Raw genomic sequence first — 13,937 nt, 5'->3', positions numbered from 1 at the left:
CCTGCATAGCACATAGTCCACCTGTGTGCACCTTCCTCCACTCTTATCGTCACCCTATGATCCTCCTTCTTCTTAAAATAAGTGTTCACCACTGCCATTTCCATCCTTTTAGCAAAATCTACCACCATCTGCCCTTCCACATTCCTCTCCTTAAAACCATACCTACCCATCACCTCCTCATCACCTCTGTTCCTTCACCTACATGCCCATTAAAGTCTGCCCCAATCACCAATCGTTCTTTCCTAGGTACACCATCTACCACTTCATCTAATTCACTCCAGAATCTTTCCTTTTCCTCCATCTCACAGCCAACTTGTGGAGCATAGGCACTGATGACATTTATCATCATCCCTTCAACTTCCACCTTCACGATCATCACCCTATCAGAAACTCTCTTCACCTCCACTACACTCTTACTGTACTCTTCCTTCAGAATCACCCCTACACCATTTCTCTTCCATCCACACCATGATAATACAGTTTAAATCCACCTCCAATGTTCCTGGCCTTACTCCCTTTCCACTTGGTCTCCTGAACACACAGCATATCTACCTTTCTCCTCTCCATCATATCAGCTATCTCTCCCTTTACCCGTCATAGTACCAACATTTAAAGTACCAACCCGAACCTCCACTCTCCTGCACTGCTCCTTTTCCTGCCGTCTCTGTAGACGTCTTCCTCCTCTCCTTCTCCTCCTTCGGCCAGCAGTAGCCCAATTTCCACCGGTACCCTGTCGGCTAACGATACCTGTGGCGGTCGTTGTTAACCCGGGCCTCGACCGATCTGGTATGAAATTCTCCTTTGTGATCCGCATATTTGATTTGGCACATGTTTTACGCTGGATGCCCTTCCTAACGCAACCCTCCCCATTTACCCGGGCTTGGGACCGGCACTAAGAGTGCACTGGCTTGTGCATCCATAATGGCTGGGTTATAAGGTTGCAAGTGTAGTTGATAGAAATAAGGTTCCTCCAAAAGCTTGCTGAGATTCCTCTCTGTAGTATACTACAATAATCAGAGGTAATAATTCTCTAAATCTGCCAGTTCCAGCTCATGTATTTCACCCATAGTCCTTGATGTTGTTCCTGAACCAGTTCAATTCTTAATCCCATTATTATGATGTCACGTCTACAGAAAGCATCAGTATAATAGAGAAGTGCAGTAGATCAGAGCCGCATCACACACAGAATCTCATACACTTACATTGAACTTCATCACTAAACCAACACACACAATGATCACAATTCAACACGTCTCCTTTCACTGGAGTCACAACTGCACCTCCACATACATCATCTCCAGCAGAAACACACACACACACACACACACACACACACACACACATTTCTACAAATTCTACAGGAAGAAAACACAAAAGTGTAAACGGTTCATGAAAAACCTCTGCAACTGTTTTGAACTGTTTTGGTGACGTTTTTCTCACGACGTCCAGCTTTTCTTTAAAAAGTGCGTCTTGTAAATGTGCTTGTAAGTGTTTCTGCAACCAAATCAGTTTCTTCTCCTCTGGCAGTCGTCGTGGAATAAAAAACAGCATTAAATCCACATGAATATTTATGAGATTGTGCTGCAGATGCAGTCTGTGAGCTTTGACTAGTGACGCTCTCCAACCGTCCAATCAGAGGACGTGAGAATGCTGATGTTATTGTGTTAAATATATTTAAAGGTAAATCTGTGATTCTTCCACTGGAACCTGGAGATGGTTTGGACAAGCCCAAGTCTCCTGATAGAGCTGTATATACTCACTGTAGAGATATTTTACAATTGGTTTGGGAACATTTGGAGATCCCTTACAAGGTTCTGAAATCTGTGGCTGGTGTAAGAACTACACAGCATGTTACAAACTGCAGCTCCATCAGAAAAGGTGAAAGGAAAAACAAATCTAAGAGTCATCTGAGGTGTGACATGAGAAGTCTCTGGTGCATTATCCTGGTCAGTACGGTGGTGGATCTGGAGTGAACACTGGGTGTGGGGCAGGAACACTGGGGCACTTTGGCTTAGCGGTTCCACATACTGGCATGTTTTTGGATTTGGAGTCTGTGGAAATGAAAATCCTCAAATATTAAGTGCACATTTAAATCTATACGTAGTCAGAAATGTAAGCTCAGATGTAAGATCATGTGATATGTAGGAAAGAGATACTCCATACATCATCATGTTTTTATATGGGGCATGTAGCATGGAGTGGGTGGATTGGGTTTTTATTCAGAATACCAGTGTTGACATGAGGGAAGAACATCAGGAAGCACATGTTATAAATCTTAATCTTTCCATAATTCTGGATATTTATATATATTTTCTTTGTTGTTTTTTCATGCTTTGTTTTTGTTTTCAGCAATCCTCTGCCTCCCATCACTCATACAGAAATCAAGAGTAATGTAAATTACAGGAGAGAGAACCGAAACAGTCCACTGCTAATGAAGATTTAATCACCCTGCATCCCGACTTGAATTATGAACCCAGCATATCACATTATGGCCATTAGGTTTCTGAGACCATGGCCATTTAGCTTGCAGACACACACACACACACACACACACACACACACACACACACACACGCACACACTCTCTCCCACAGGGCAATGGTCTCCCCTCACACACTCGGCACATTTATTAGCTGTAATGAAAGGCAAAGACAGCTAATGGCACGTCAAGTGCACTCAGTGCTGTTGTTGTTCTTTATTAGAGTCCCAGCCTCAGTCACCAAATCCAGCACCTCCCAACAAGACCTTCATCCAGCCGACTCCATCTCCACTTACTATGGAGACAAATGAGGAGCGCTTTTGTTTATTCGACATATGGCAAAGACACATTCTCTACATCTCCAAGCCGAGGCTGAAGGAAAGCAGGAAACTCGCAGCCTGCTATTGTGAGCCGATCAGACGTCAGTCTCCGTGTCGTATCCTCCCTCGTCTTATCTCAATCTCCAATTTCTCTTCTTCTTGCTCCTGCGTTTTTCCTCAGCAGATGGAGCAGCTCATAGATTAAGAGTAATGGAGATTGAGGTGTTATTTTCTTGTTCCTGTTCTCTTTCATTCTCAGCGGAGTGATTTTTTTTTTCATCTATGCATTTACCACTCCTCGTAGCTTCGATTTCTCTGAGACAATTTTGCTCGGCGAAAGAGAGCCACGGTTTTCTGGAATCCCATTTAAGGAAATACAAGTGGGTCTTCTAGAAAATCAAATAAGCAGAGATGTAACAAGGTGGGAATTGCATCCTCTTTTTTCCCTTCACGCTCGGTGCACGCAATCAGACTTTCTGCTGTAAAAAACTCATTGAGGAATGTAAGATGGCTAAGCTTCTAGCAGATACTACAACATTTACAAGATTTGTTTTGCTGATGTTTATGGGAAATAATAAGAAAATGGTACCAAACATAAACTCAGAGATTGAGCAACTGTCAAGCTCACAGCATCCTCTCTGTCCACGCATTAACCCTGCTGTACCATTTCCCTCAGGTTAACTGGAGATGATGAGTGAGCTCATAGTTTTGCTCATTTCTGAAAAAGATACAAGCTGAGAGTGCTGCAAATCTCATTTCCTAATGTGACAGAATCCATTACCTTCTTCACAAACCAAAAAATAGCGGATTTTTCTTTGTGCAGTTTCGTTGCACTTCACACGGTAATTAAGTGCACTTTCACACTGTTCTGTTTTTCAGTGGTGAAATGCTTTTCTTTTTGTGTTCGCTTTTTTTTTTTTTACACGTTTTTGTGCACTTCATATGAACAAACTGAAAAATAAATAATTGGACTATGGTTATGGACAAACTTAAATAAAATATGAACATATTCATATAGAAAAAAATCCTCAGCGTTTGGCTTGGATCTTCTGGTGCTGAGAAGCCTGGTGCAGATCCCACCTTGAACTGGGGGCTTGGCATCTCCAGGACTTAAGGGAACAAACTGAAGTATGGTGTTACCTTCATCTATTACTGAGTTGGTTGTTGAGAAAATTGTTGAGAGGTTACGAAATCCCCCTGTGTGATAGGGCCTACAAGCCCATTTTGGAATAGCACAGTAAGAAGCCTCCTGATTCCACTGAAGCAACAGTCACTGAAAGGGAAGTAATGGTTATACGTGATGGAGTTATCACTAGGGCTACGGTTAAAGAATTTTGGCGCCTGTTGGTTGGTCCATACAGAGAAACACCACACATTGTAAGATCTGGGTCAGTAGGTGCTTCTGTCTCGGTATTGCTGCTCTTTAAACCATTAACAACAAAGGCATTTGTTGGTTTTTAAGAATTGAGCAAAGAACAAAGACACCTGAAATCAACCAACTCAGCAACAAGCGAAAAACAGTCGAGATAAAACTCAAACAAACACACTTGTAAATGTCGTTATCTGGTGTTTAGAGGCTGTATGGTCGTAAAGGTTGTAATATACTGTAGTATAGGAGGAAATGTGTATGTAATATTATGGAGTGATGAAATACAGCAACAGTAAGAAATAATTATAATTATAAGTAATGAGAAATGAGAAATAAGAAATGAGATGATGTTGAGGATGAAACTCAATAAGGCACGTTCTTATACTTTATTAAGACAAAGAAATATATCTTTTATTGCTAAAGAGTCCTTCAGTCTTCATCCTGATCCACCACCCGTCATGTCCTGAATTTCATTTGTCACTGTAGTGAAAAGTTTGACACAGAGTGGGGAAATCGGACAGTTGTTGATGAATTGGTTGGCCAGTTTTCTAAGCCTCAGGCTCGTGGAGATCATCACTCCATGCTGACGAGTGGACGTGATGGACAGAGCAGCAGCGTGACATTTAACCCCGTCAAGTTTACCAGCTGACCTTGGCTTTAACTTTGCTAGAAGGAGGGAAACTGTCTGAGATGGAGCACTGTGCTGAACTGGAGGATCATCTGCCAGGTTTCAGGAGATTTTTTTTTCTGCACATTAATTCCAGGCTGTAGAACGTATACATTTATATACAGAATAAGAAGTGGAGATTGTAAGGAACAGCACTGAGTCTGAAGCAGGATTAAAGCATTGTGTGAAACAGCAGCCAGGTGAAAGTGTAAAAGTGCTGCAGGGTGTTCGGGCTCTACTCAACTCTATGAGCTGAACATACCAATGTAAAGGCTTTGGTCCATAACAAATAGTTCAGGTGGAGAGAAGGGTTTTATAATAACCTACAGTCCTGAATCCTAAACACAGAATGAACACTAACTCTAAATGGATCTCCATGTGCCATCACAGCTCCTCACTCATTATTTTTTATATAAGAACAGCAGTTTATTGTGCTTTTTTTAATCAATTCTAGTTGAGATTTTATCAGACAGACATAACAATTAGGCAGAACGAGTTCCAGTCTGATAATCCATTTTGCATCGTGTCTCCATGTTCTTTATAATCCTGTTTTAATAAAGCAAGAAAGCAGCAATAAAAAGAGAAAATGGTGCTCCTGGCGCATGTTAGCTTCACACAAAGTTTTGTCTCCATTTTGGGAAATCTGTAATAGGACGATCCCTCCTGCTCTCAGCTCCTGCATCCGGGGGCTTTTGTCGAGACGTACTGTACTCTATAAATGTCGTCTCTGCAGTTTGTCTTTATTTTCACTTAGTGTTTGTTCGGGCTCTGGCTCAGCACGGAAATGAGGGTTTTTATGAGGGTTTCGCCAAAGCAAGTTTTCTGCAAGCACCTTGAGTGAAGAGCAGAGCTGCTGCTGCTGGAGGGGCCTTCATGTGTGTAATCACGGAACCTCTGGTGCTGCTGGAATCACTAAAGGGTTATCGGAATATTATGTACTGGAAAAATGGTATTTGGAAGCGCTAGGCTGGGGAACCCTAGTGCACCCACTGCATTTTATTATTGCCAAACCACAGCACAGCAAAATATTACAGAGAAGCTGGAAGAGAAATGTTCTGACGCCGAGGAATGAGCATGGACTGAAGATCTTCATTTAACATTCTCATCAGTATCGTCATACATGTGCTGCATTTGAGGAATTTTATTGATTTAATCTTAATTATGATGTGTGTGTGTGTGTGCAGATGAACTCACACACAGATTAATCTTCCACTTCGGATCATTTAATGGAATATGCTTTAGGTTGAACGCCATCCAATAGCGCGGCCTTGTGGAGAATGTTTATTGATTTCTTTATGTGGCTCTCTTTATTGGGTTCAATGTTATTGAATTAAAACTCAAACCTAAATTTATTCAGCATGTAATTCTGGATATTCATAAATGCTATTTTAGATCAGTAGATCTGTTTGAAATGTTTCTCTCCAGCACATCTGAGAGCTTTACTGCACTAACACACCCACAAATCCAATTAGGGGGTCATCAGACGAGGTGGTAGAAGTCCACACATCCTTCACGCAGTAGAAGTGCAGATACTGGTGTTTTAAAAGATTCTATTAAAAGTCTGACATGTACTTCAGTAAGAAGTGTTTAGTGTCATGCTGGAAACTGAACCTCACATCTAAGATCTAATGAATGTGTCCAGGCTGAAGATCCACCATGTAGAACACAAGCAGAGAAAAAGATGATGATGATCAGGAATGTCTCTGTTCTCAGTCATGTTCTCATCACTGACTCCCTCTGTCTCATCCACGTTAACCCCAGACTTCTCACTGCCTTCTGCCTGCTCACTGTGAGCTTCAGAAACTAGTCTACATCTGTGGAGTGAGAGACAGGAGATGAGCGTAATGACAGGAAGCAGGATGATGTGCTGAAAACGGCGCAGTGGGAAGAATAAATATTGATGATGTCACCAAATAGATGAAAACTGAAGTAACGAGTTTAAAAATGTAAGAAGTAGAAAGTACAGATATTTGTGTAAAAATGTAATGAGTGAAAGTAAAACACTGATACCAGAGAATCTACTTGAGTACAATAACAAAGCATTAATCTCCTCCTCTGATCATCAGAAGTGCTCTAGAATCACTGCATCTATTCGAGTCATATTGTGGATATTTCAATATTGGAAATATTAAACACTGGTTTAGTCTGTTTAATAAAATAGTTCTGCCAATCGCATGTGTGATGTGGTCTTGTAGTGAGTTCCGACCAGGAAGCTGTTAGTCAGAAGACTCCTCTTTGATCCACCTGTGGCTTGATTTATTCTGTTATGTTTTTTTTTTGGCACAGAGCCACTGCAATTCTTTTAGTTCCAGTAAAGAAACATTTCCAGACAAAGACATTAATCAAGATGGTCCTGTGATTACATTTGTTGATCGATGGAGGTTGAGGCGAATCACTCGGAGAGAAATATTTCACCACCAGGATTATGTAAAGTAAAATAATAATGCTTTAAATATTGCCTGTAGCAGGAGGCTGAAGGTCTGGAGATACAGTAATGAGTGTCTGCAGGGAACATGAAGCATGGTGAAGGTGGAGTTGGAGATGTGGTCAGGATTAACGGAGTCCTTAATGCTGAGAAATCCAGGCAGGAAATCCATGACTTTTCCATCATGCAGTACCACCAGGAAGGCATCTGATTGTTCTTAAATTTATTCTGCTGCAGGACCTCAAACATACAGCTAATGTCATTAAGAACAGAAAAGAACAAGGAGTCCGTTTTGGTCTCCAAAAAGTTCTGATCTCAACATCATCAAGTCTGTCTGGGATTACAGAAAGAGACAGAAGCATTTAGGAGCCTCCATCCACAGAAGATCTGTCCTTAGCTCACCAACATGTTTGGAACAACCTGCCTGCTGAGTTTTTTCAAAAACTGTGTGCAAGTTTAACTAGATGTTCTGACCTGATGTCACCTGATAAACACTTGCATGTCAAAACTGTTTATGGTGTAGGAGACTGTTTTTATTAATTACAGTCCAAATCCATCTTCATGCATCTTGAGTGAAACCGTCCACAGGACCCTCACGGATCTTTAGACTGTTTATAAGGAACCAACCTCAGCAGCGGTGGTCTCCACGTGTAAAAATGTCCATGCAGAGATTAAGTATCAGGATGAATTATGCAGGTCCAGAAAGAAGAAATGGACATGATCACTTTTACATTAGAATGATGATTAACTGGACCTCTGGGGGAAACAGTGAGAGAATAAAAACACGAGCAGTCGCTGTGAAATCATGAGTAAAAAGCGAGAAGGTTACACACAGAGATGATTAATCATAAGTGAGAGAGTAAAACTGCATCCCAGCCCTGTGCTTTGACCCAGAAATCCTAAGTGATGAGACTAACACATGGTATCTAACAATGACATGGTGAGCGAGATGTTCTAGACTTAATCTAGACTTGAGGAACAGTGAAGTTCATATCTTGGGTTCTTGAATCTGTGATATAATTAACTAGAAATAAAAACTCTCTAGAAGATTCTACTCTGGTGTGACATGTTCTCTACTTATATTAAGGGAAACCTGGAGACTGTGAGAAGGTTTGAGAAGAACATGATAAGACTGACTGCAGGTTTTCTCTCAAACTTTATCTCCTACGCTGGTGTCACGTCTGCACTGGTGCTGGAAAAGACATTTGAATAATATTAAATAAAAGTAACTGCAGAATCGAATGAATGATAAGATAACTAGTGTGTGTGTGTGTGTGTGTGTGTGTGTGTGTGTGTGTGTCTCCTGCAGTTAGCCACATGGGACTCAGTACACGGCCTTAACGGAAGCCTGAAGGAGAGCCGGATTGAGAACGGCATGCAGGGGGTTACAGTTAAAGTCGTCACACTGCTGGTGAGAATCATTAATATTCGTTTGTTTTCTTGTTTGTTTGTTTGTTTGTTTTTATGCTAAAATAATAATTTTTTTGCTGTTTAATCTTGTCAAAGTAACTCCTCTATTTATTACAATATCTCAATGTCTGACTGCATACAAACTCGTTTTTCTTTATTAGAAATGAGAGAAATATGAATAATTCAGCATTTTTCTCCATGAAATATTTATCAGACGTGCAGTGACGTTCTTCATGCTCCTCATTACAATCTTTTTAATACGCTTTTTTCGTTTCTCCACACCATGCATGTCCAACAGCGTGCTGGATGAGGAGAACATGCGGCACATTTGTTCGAAATTGTCAGGAAAATCCATCACAGTAAATGATTTATGTCTTGTCTTTAAAGGAGGACCCATTTGTCATGGTCGCGGAAAACATTCTCGGCCAGCCAAAAAGGTACAAAGGATTCTCCATCGATGTTCTCGATGCCTTGGCAAAGATCCTCGGTTTCAAATATGACGTCTACCAGGTAGCCGACAGCAAGTACGGCTCTCGGCTTCCCAACGGTTCCTGGAACGGCATGATCGGGGAACTTATTAACAAGGTGAGCGCTTCAGGAGCGAAGGGAACGAGGGAACGTGTAGAACGTCTTCGAAATATTTCTGTCCCTCTGTTCAGATCCTCCTGCTTTGTGAGAAATCAATTAGTGTGTAGCTTGTAAGGGTTTTTTATTGTTAAAGCTCGAGCTCGCAAATTATTCCTGAGACTGAATTTAAAAGCGCAAGTCATTTATTAAAGATCCAAATTAGAAGACAGACTCGTGGTCGGACACAGGCAGGGGTCAAAGGTCAGAGCAATGCAGGGCAATTAAAAAGCAATGTGAACGTGCAGGGCATAATAACAAGACAAATCAAAAAGAATAAAACCTGAACAATAAAATGTGATGAATATAAACAGGAGGAAGTCAGTGAGGGAAGGAGAAGCTGGTGAGATGGAGATAATGAGCAGAGTGGATCAGAGTGGATTCAGTTCTCACACAGACCTGCGATTATGTTCAGGACAAACCTCCAGATCACAGATTTCTCTTAGAACTTTACATTTGTTTTCTTCAAATGTTTAATTAAATTGGGAAGATCAGGTTCTGGTTCTGATCCGTGATTGATGTGTGTGTGCAGAGAGCCGATCTGGCCGTCTCCGCCATCACCATCACACCTGAGCGAGAGAACGTTGTGGACTTCAGCAAACGCTATATGGATTATTCTGTGGGGATTCTGATGCGCAAACCGGAAGAAAAGATCAACATCTTCTCCTTGTTTGCTCCGTTTGACCTGGCCGTGTGGGCCTGCATTGCAGCTGCCATCCCTGTGGTCGGAGTTCTGATCTTCCTGCTGAACCGCATGCAGTCGCTGCGCTGCCAGAATCCTCCAGGAGCTCCGTCGTCTATATCCAACTCCCTACACAGCGCAGTGTGGCTCGTTTACGGCGCCTTCGTACACCAGGGTAAGTGTGGAAAACACGCCGTGAGTTTAAATCCCTGCCACACCAAGCTGCCACTCCTGGGCCCCTGAGCAAGGCCCCTGACCCCATAGCTGCTCAGTTGTAGTAATGAGATAAATGTTAACGTCAGTGGACTATTCATGAGCTTATATTTCTTCCAGAAAGAAAGGATTAGTTACTGTAGTGGAAATGGTCAGGATATTCTAACAGCACCACCTGCTGGACAGGAGAACTGCTGTGCGACGGTTAATGCTAAAGTGCATGGAGAGAATTTAGAAGATAGAAACATGTATTTTGGCGAAATGTTTGTCATGGTGTCATATCCCTGCTCCTGATGTGAGATGTGAGTGCACTGACCTGCAGCATTCCCTGATGCTCTGAGACTGTAGTAAACACCATGGGGTTTAAAGAACAGTTCCTAAAGACCGGAGATGTGCTGGAGGTGCCTTTGTGCGGAGACACTGAGTAACGGCTTTGTCTGATCCAAAAAGCAAAAAGACCGCAAGCTCAGCAAATGTGACGCTCCATCTGCATCTATTACCACCTGGCACGCTGCCACCGAAGCGGTTTTATGCCAAGCAGCCTGTAATTAAATCAGGGGAGGCCGTGTCCCATTGGTCCTTAGCCTGCCACCATCTAATCTTTGCAATGATTGATAGATGTTGCACAAAAGGCTCTGCAATGAATCTATGCAAGGTCTCAGTGTCTGTCCTTTTATTGAGCATGGAGGAATTAGCATGTGTCTAATAAGCTCAGAGCAACACTTCTGTTAGTCCCAACATCACCACCGGACTCTGGGAGATCAGGATTAACTGTCAGCTTTCTTTTCCAATAGAAAATTGATTTGCAGAAAGTTCCTTACAAAGTGATTCTAATACATTGATGTGTGAGCTGTAGCTCCAGGGACAGTTTATAAGATTCAACCGCTAAAGAAAAAACCGCTCGTTCTTGTTTGATCTTTGTGAGCAATTCTGTAGATTTCAATAATGAATCATTTTATATTCCTTTAATTATTTGACTTCTTTAAGATATGATGAGTTTTTCCAGAGTTTGAGACTCGTGATGAGAATAGATTTGGTTATTAAGAGCAGTAAATGATCACGCTCGGTCCTGCTGGTCCAGGTGGAGACTCGGCTGTGGGTTCGGTGGCATTGAGGATTGTGATGGGAAGCTGGTGGCTCTTCACCTTAATCGTGTGCTCCTCATACACCGCTAACCTGGCAGCGTACCTCACCGTGTCCCGCATGGACAACACCATACGGTACGTCAAACATCCTGTTTTTCTGCATTTCTTGTATTTCAGGCTCCACCTTTCAGGCGGAAATGCTCTCGCACGAACATCTGACGTTTTCTTCTCGGCTCGTAGCAGCGCATGCTAACACTCCGTAATCTCAGTGCACTGGAGGAACAGGTCAATAGAATAGAAACCCATGTTTGTTTTGTACATTTTTTTTTTTTTATTTGACAAAAGTGTGCCCTAATGAAAGTGTGTGAAAATGTCACACAATTAAGCTAATGCTAAAACGAATGCTTTTATAATTCTGCTCTTTTCATCACTACAGGAGAATCAGAGCTTTTCTGCCATGCTGTTTCTTCTCCTTCTTCTTCTTCTTCTTCTTCTTCTTCTTCTCCTTCTTCTTCTTCTTCTTCTTCTTCTTCTTCTTCTTATTATTATTATTAACGCGTATTGAACTTTTATCAGGAGAATTACGATTAGAGTGACTTACACACGTACATTTCACTCCGACTCTGCACATGGTTTTATAGATTTATAACCCCGAGTTTTTTTTTTTTAAAACGTTTTCATCATCATTCCACTCTCGTGGTTCAGCAGCACACAGAATAGCACTTCATCCAGCACATCCTTTTATCATACACTCAATTTATTCTTATTGTGAGATGAAGAACAGAATCCAGCGTAACAAAGACACGTCCTTTTCTGCACAAACTCCGCCCCTCACGTGTAAATCACACTTCTGAAAAAAGGAGGACATTTCAGTAATAAATCCTCACTAAACCTTTAAACAAACTTCATGAAGATGCATTCATTCTGACACAGAAACATCTCCAGGATGAAACCCTGCTGAAGAAATCACCTTCTCACCATCTTCATCATGTTCTTCTTCCTCCTTCTTTTCCTTTATAACATTATAGACCTTTTTATTTTATTCTGGAGGGATTTATTTCTATTTTGTGAAGGTGAAGGTGATGAAATCTGTTCCAGACAGAAATAAAAAGACGTTTGTGTAATTGTGGATCACAGAGAGGCGTAAATCAGGATAAACCTCACTGAGAGATGAAAATTGATGATCTCACCATGTAATCGTCTCTCCAGCTTTTCACTAAGACGCTGTAAACCCTTTACCGTTTTCTGACACTTTTTCTTTCCTTTTATTCATCATTGTGTTGTTTTTTTTTCTAAACTTTCTTCCCTGTTGGTGTGAGTTTTCCTTTCTACTGATCTGTGTGAAAGCCTCAGCAGGAAACCAGGCTGTCGTCTCTACACGCCACCATTAACATGAAACTAATGTGCCATTTGTCTGCTTTCTGCTTTAATTGCTGGATTTGTATTCATTATTTTGTCTGGATTTTTCTGTGTGTTTTTCTGCTCACTTTTCTGTCATTTTCCTGATTTATTGATGAAGCTGTTGTTTTGGAGAACGAGCCCCGGGGGCAGAGTAATCATCCCCTTCTACCCCATGATTTAATTAAGTGGATGAACAGACCCATCAGGAAAACTGTACAGTTCAAATTCAATAATTATTTTCTGTACACGGATGATCCACAGAGAGATGAGATCTATACGCTTTTCAGATCTCTGTCCCATTTTCAGTACAGATGAAACCCCAGGCCTCATTTGTTGCTCTTGACATGTCTGACTTAGTCTAACACTGATCGATGTGAAGAGACTGGCTGTAAGAATGTGTGTGTGAGACTGAAGACGAGGATGGTAAAGAATCTGGACCAGAGCCGTGTGAGCGAGCGTCTGATTGAACCTGGTTTTGATGAGTTTTGCAATAAGTTTCCAAAAGCAATCTGGTAAAAAGCCGAGTGTAACGTTAGGTCATTATTCCTCTCACACTTTCTGTTCTTTTTCTCTCTTCTCCTTTTATCTGAGATAATTAGTTCACTCCTGAGAAAATGCTTGAGATCATAGGATGGCAAGAAAAACTCACTTTTAGCCGGAGATTATTCACAAATGAAGCAGAACACGCCGTGATTTTTCCTTTAATGTAGCGGTGATGGAGAAAAGAGAACAGAACATCAGTGTACTTAGAACACCTGATACACAACACACCACCGCACCATCAAATCAAACTAATAATACTCCAATACCATACACTGCCCTGCCCTTAATCATAATCATAATCATAATAATAAATATCCAGGACCTGATTATCTTCTTTCACACAAACAACTTTATTTGGACAATTAGTCAATTTATTTAGTGCCCTGTGACCACATTAGCTCAAGTCACACACTGTCCTGAGACAGTAAGAGACAAACCAATGCAGGGACTGTCCAGCTGGTTAAAGAAAATGTATATATACATATGCATATAGACTGAACAGACTTACATTTTGTCCTTAAAGTTGATGTTAGAAGAAGGGAAAATGGGCGAGTTTAACAAATTGTGACGTCTAGACGTCTGGGTCGGAGCGTCTCTAAAACTGCAGCTCTTGTGGGATGTTTCTGGTCTGCAGTGGTCAGTGTCTATCAAAAGTGCTCCAAGAAAGGAACAGTGGTGAACCAGTGGGGGACGAGGATCATTGATGCATGTGAGGAGCG

General features: G+C 41.5%; 1 protein-coding gene across 3 annotated transcripts in view; it reads left to right on the top strand.

Moving 5' to 3' along the window:
* The window catches only part of LOC124389018 (glutamate receptor ionotropic, delta-1-like), a 282,312-nt gene that overhangs the window by 250,219 nt on the left and 18,156 nt on the right, over positions 1–13,937 (top strand). For all 3 annotated transcript variants that reach the window (XM_046854216.1, XM_046854217.1, XM_046854218.1), the window contains exons 9-12: positions 8,570–8,671; positions 9,058–9,255; positions 9,827–10,151; positions 11,271–11,409. In XM_046854216.1, the coding sequence (XP_046710172.1) occupies positions 8,570–8,671; positions 9,058–9,255; positions 9,827–10,151; positions 11,271–11,409 (764 nt within the window). The remainder of the gene's footprint in view (positions 1–8,569; positions 8,672–9,057; positions 9,256–9,826; positions 10,152–11,270; positions 11,410–13,937) is intronic.

The sequence above is a fragment of the Silurus meridionalis genome, chromosome 7 (genome assembly GCF_014805685.1).
Source record: "Silurus meridionalis isolate SWU-2019-XX chromosome 7, ASM1480568v1, whole genome shotgun sequence".
NCBI classification, from domain to species: domain Eukaryota; kingdom Metazoa; phylum Chordata; class Actinopteri; order Siluriformes; family Siluridae; genus Silurus; species Silurus meridionalis.
Note: the sequence above shows the minus strand (reverse complement) of the source record. Positions and strands in the feature narration are given on the sequence as shown.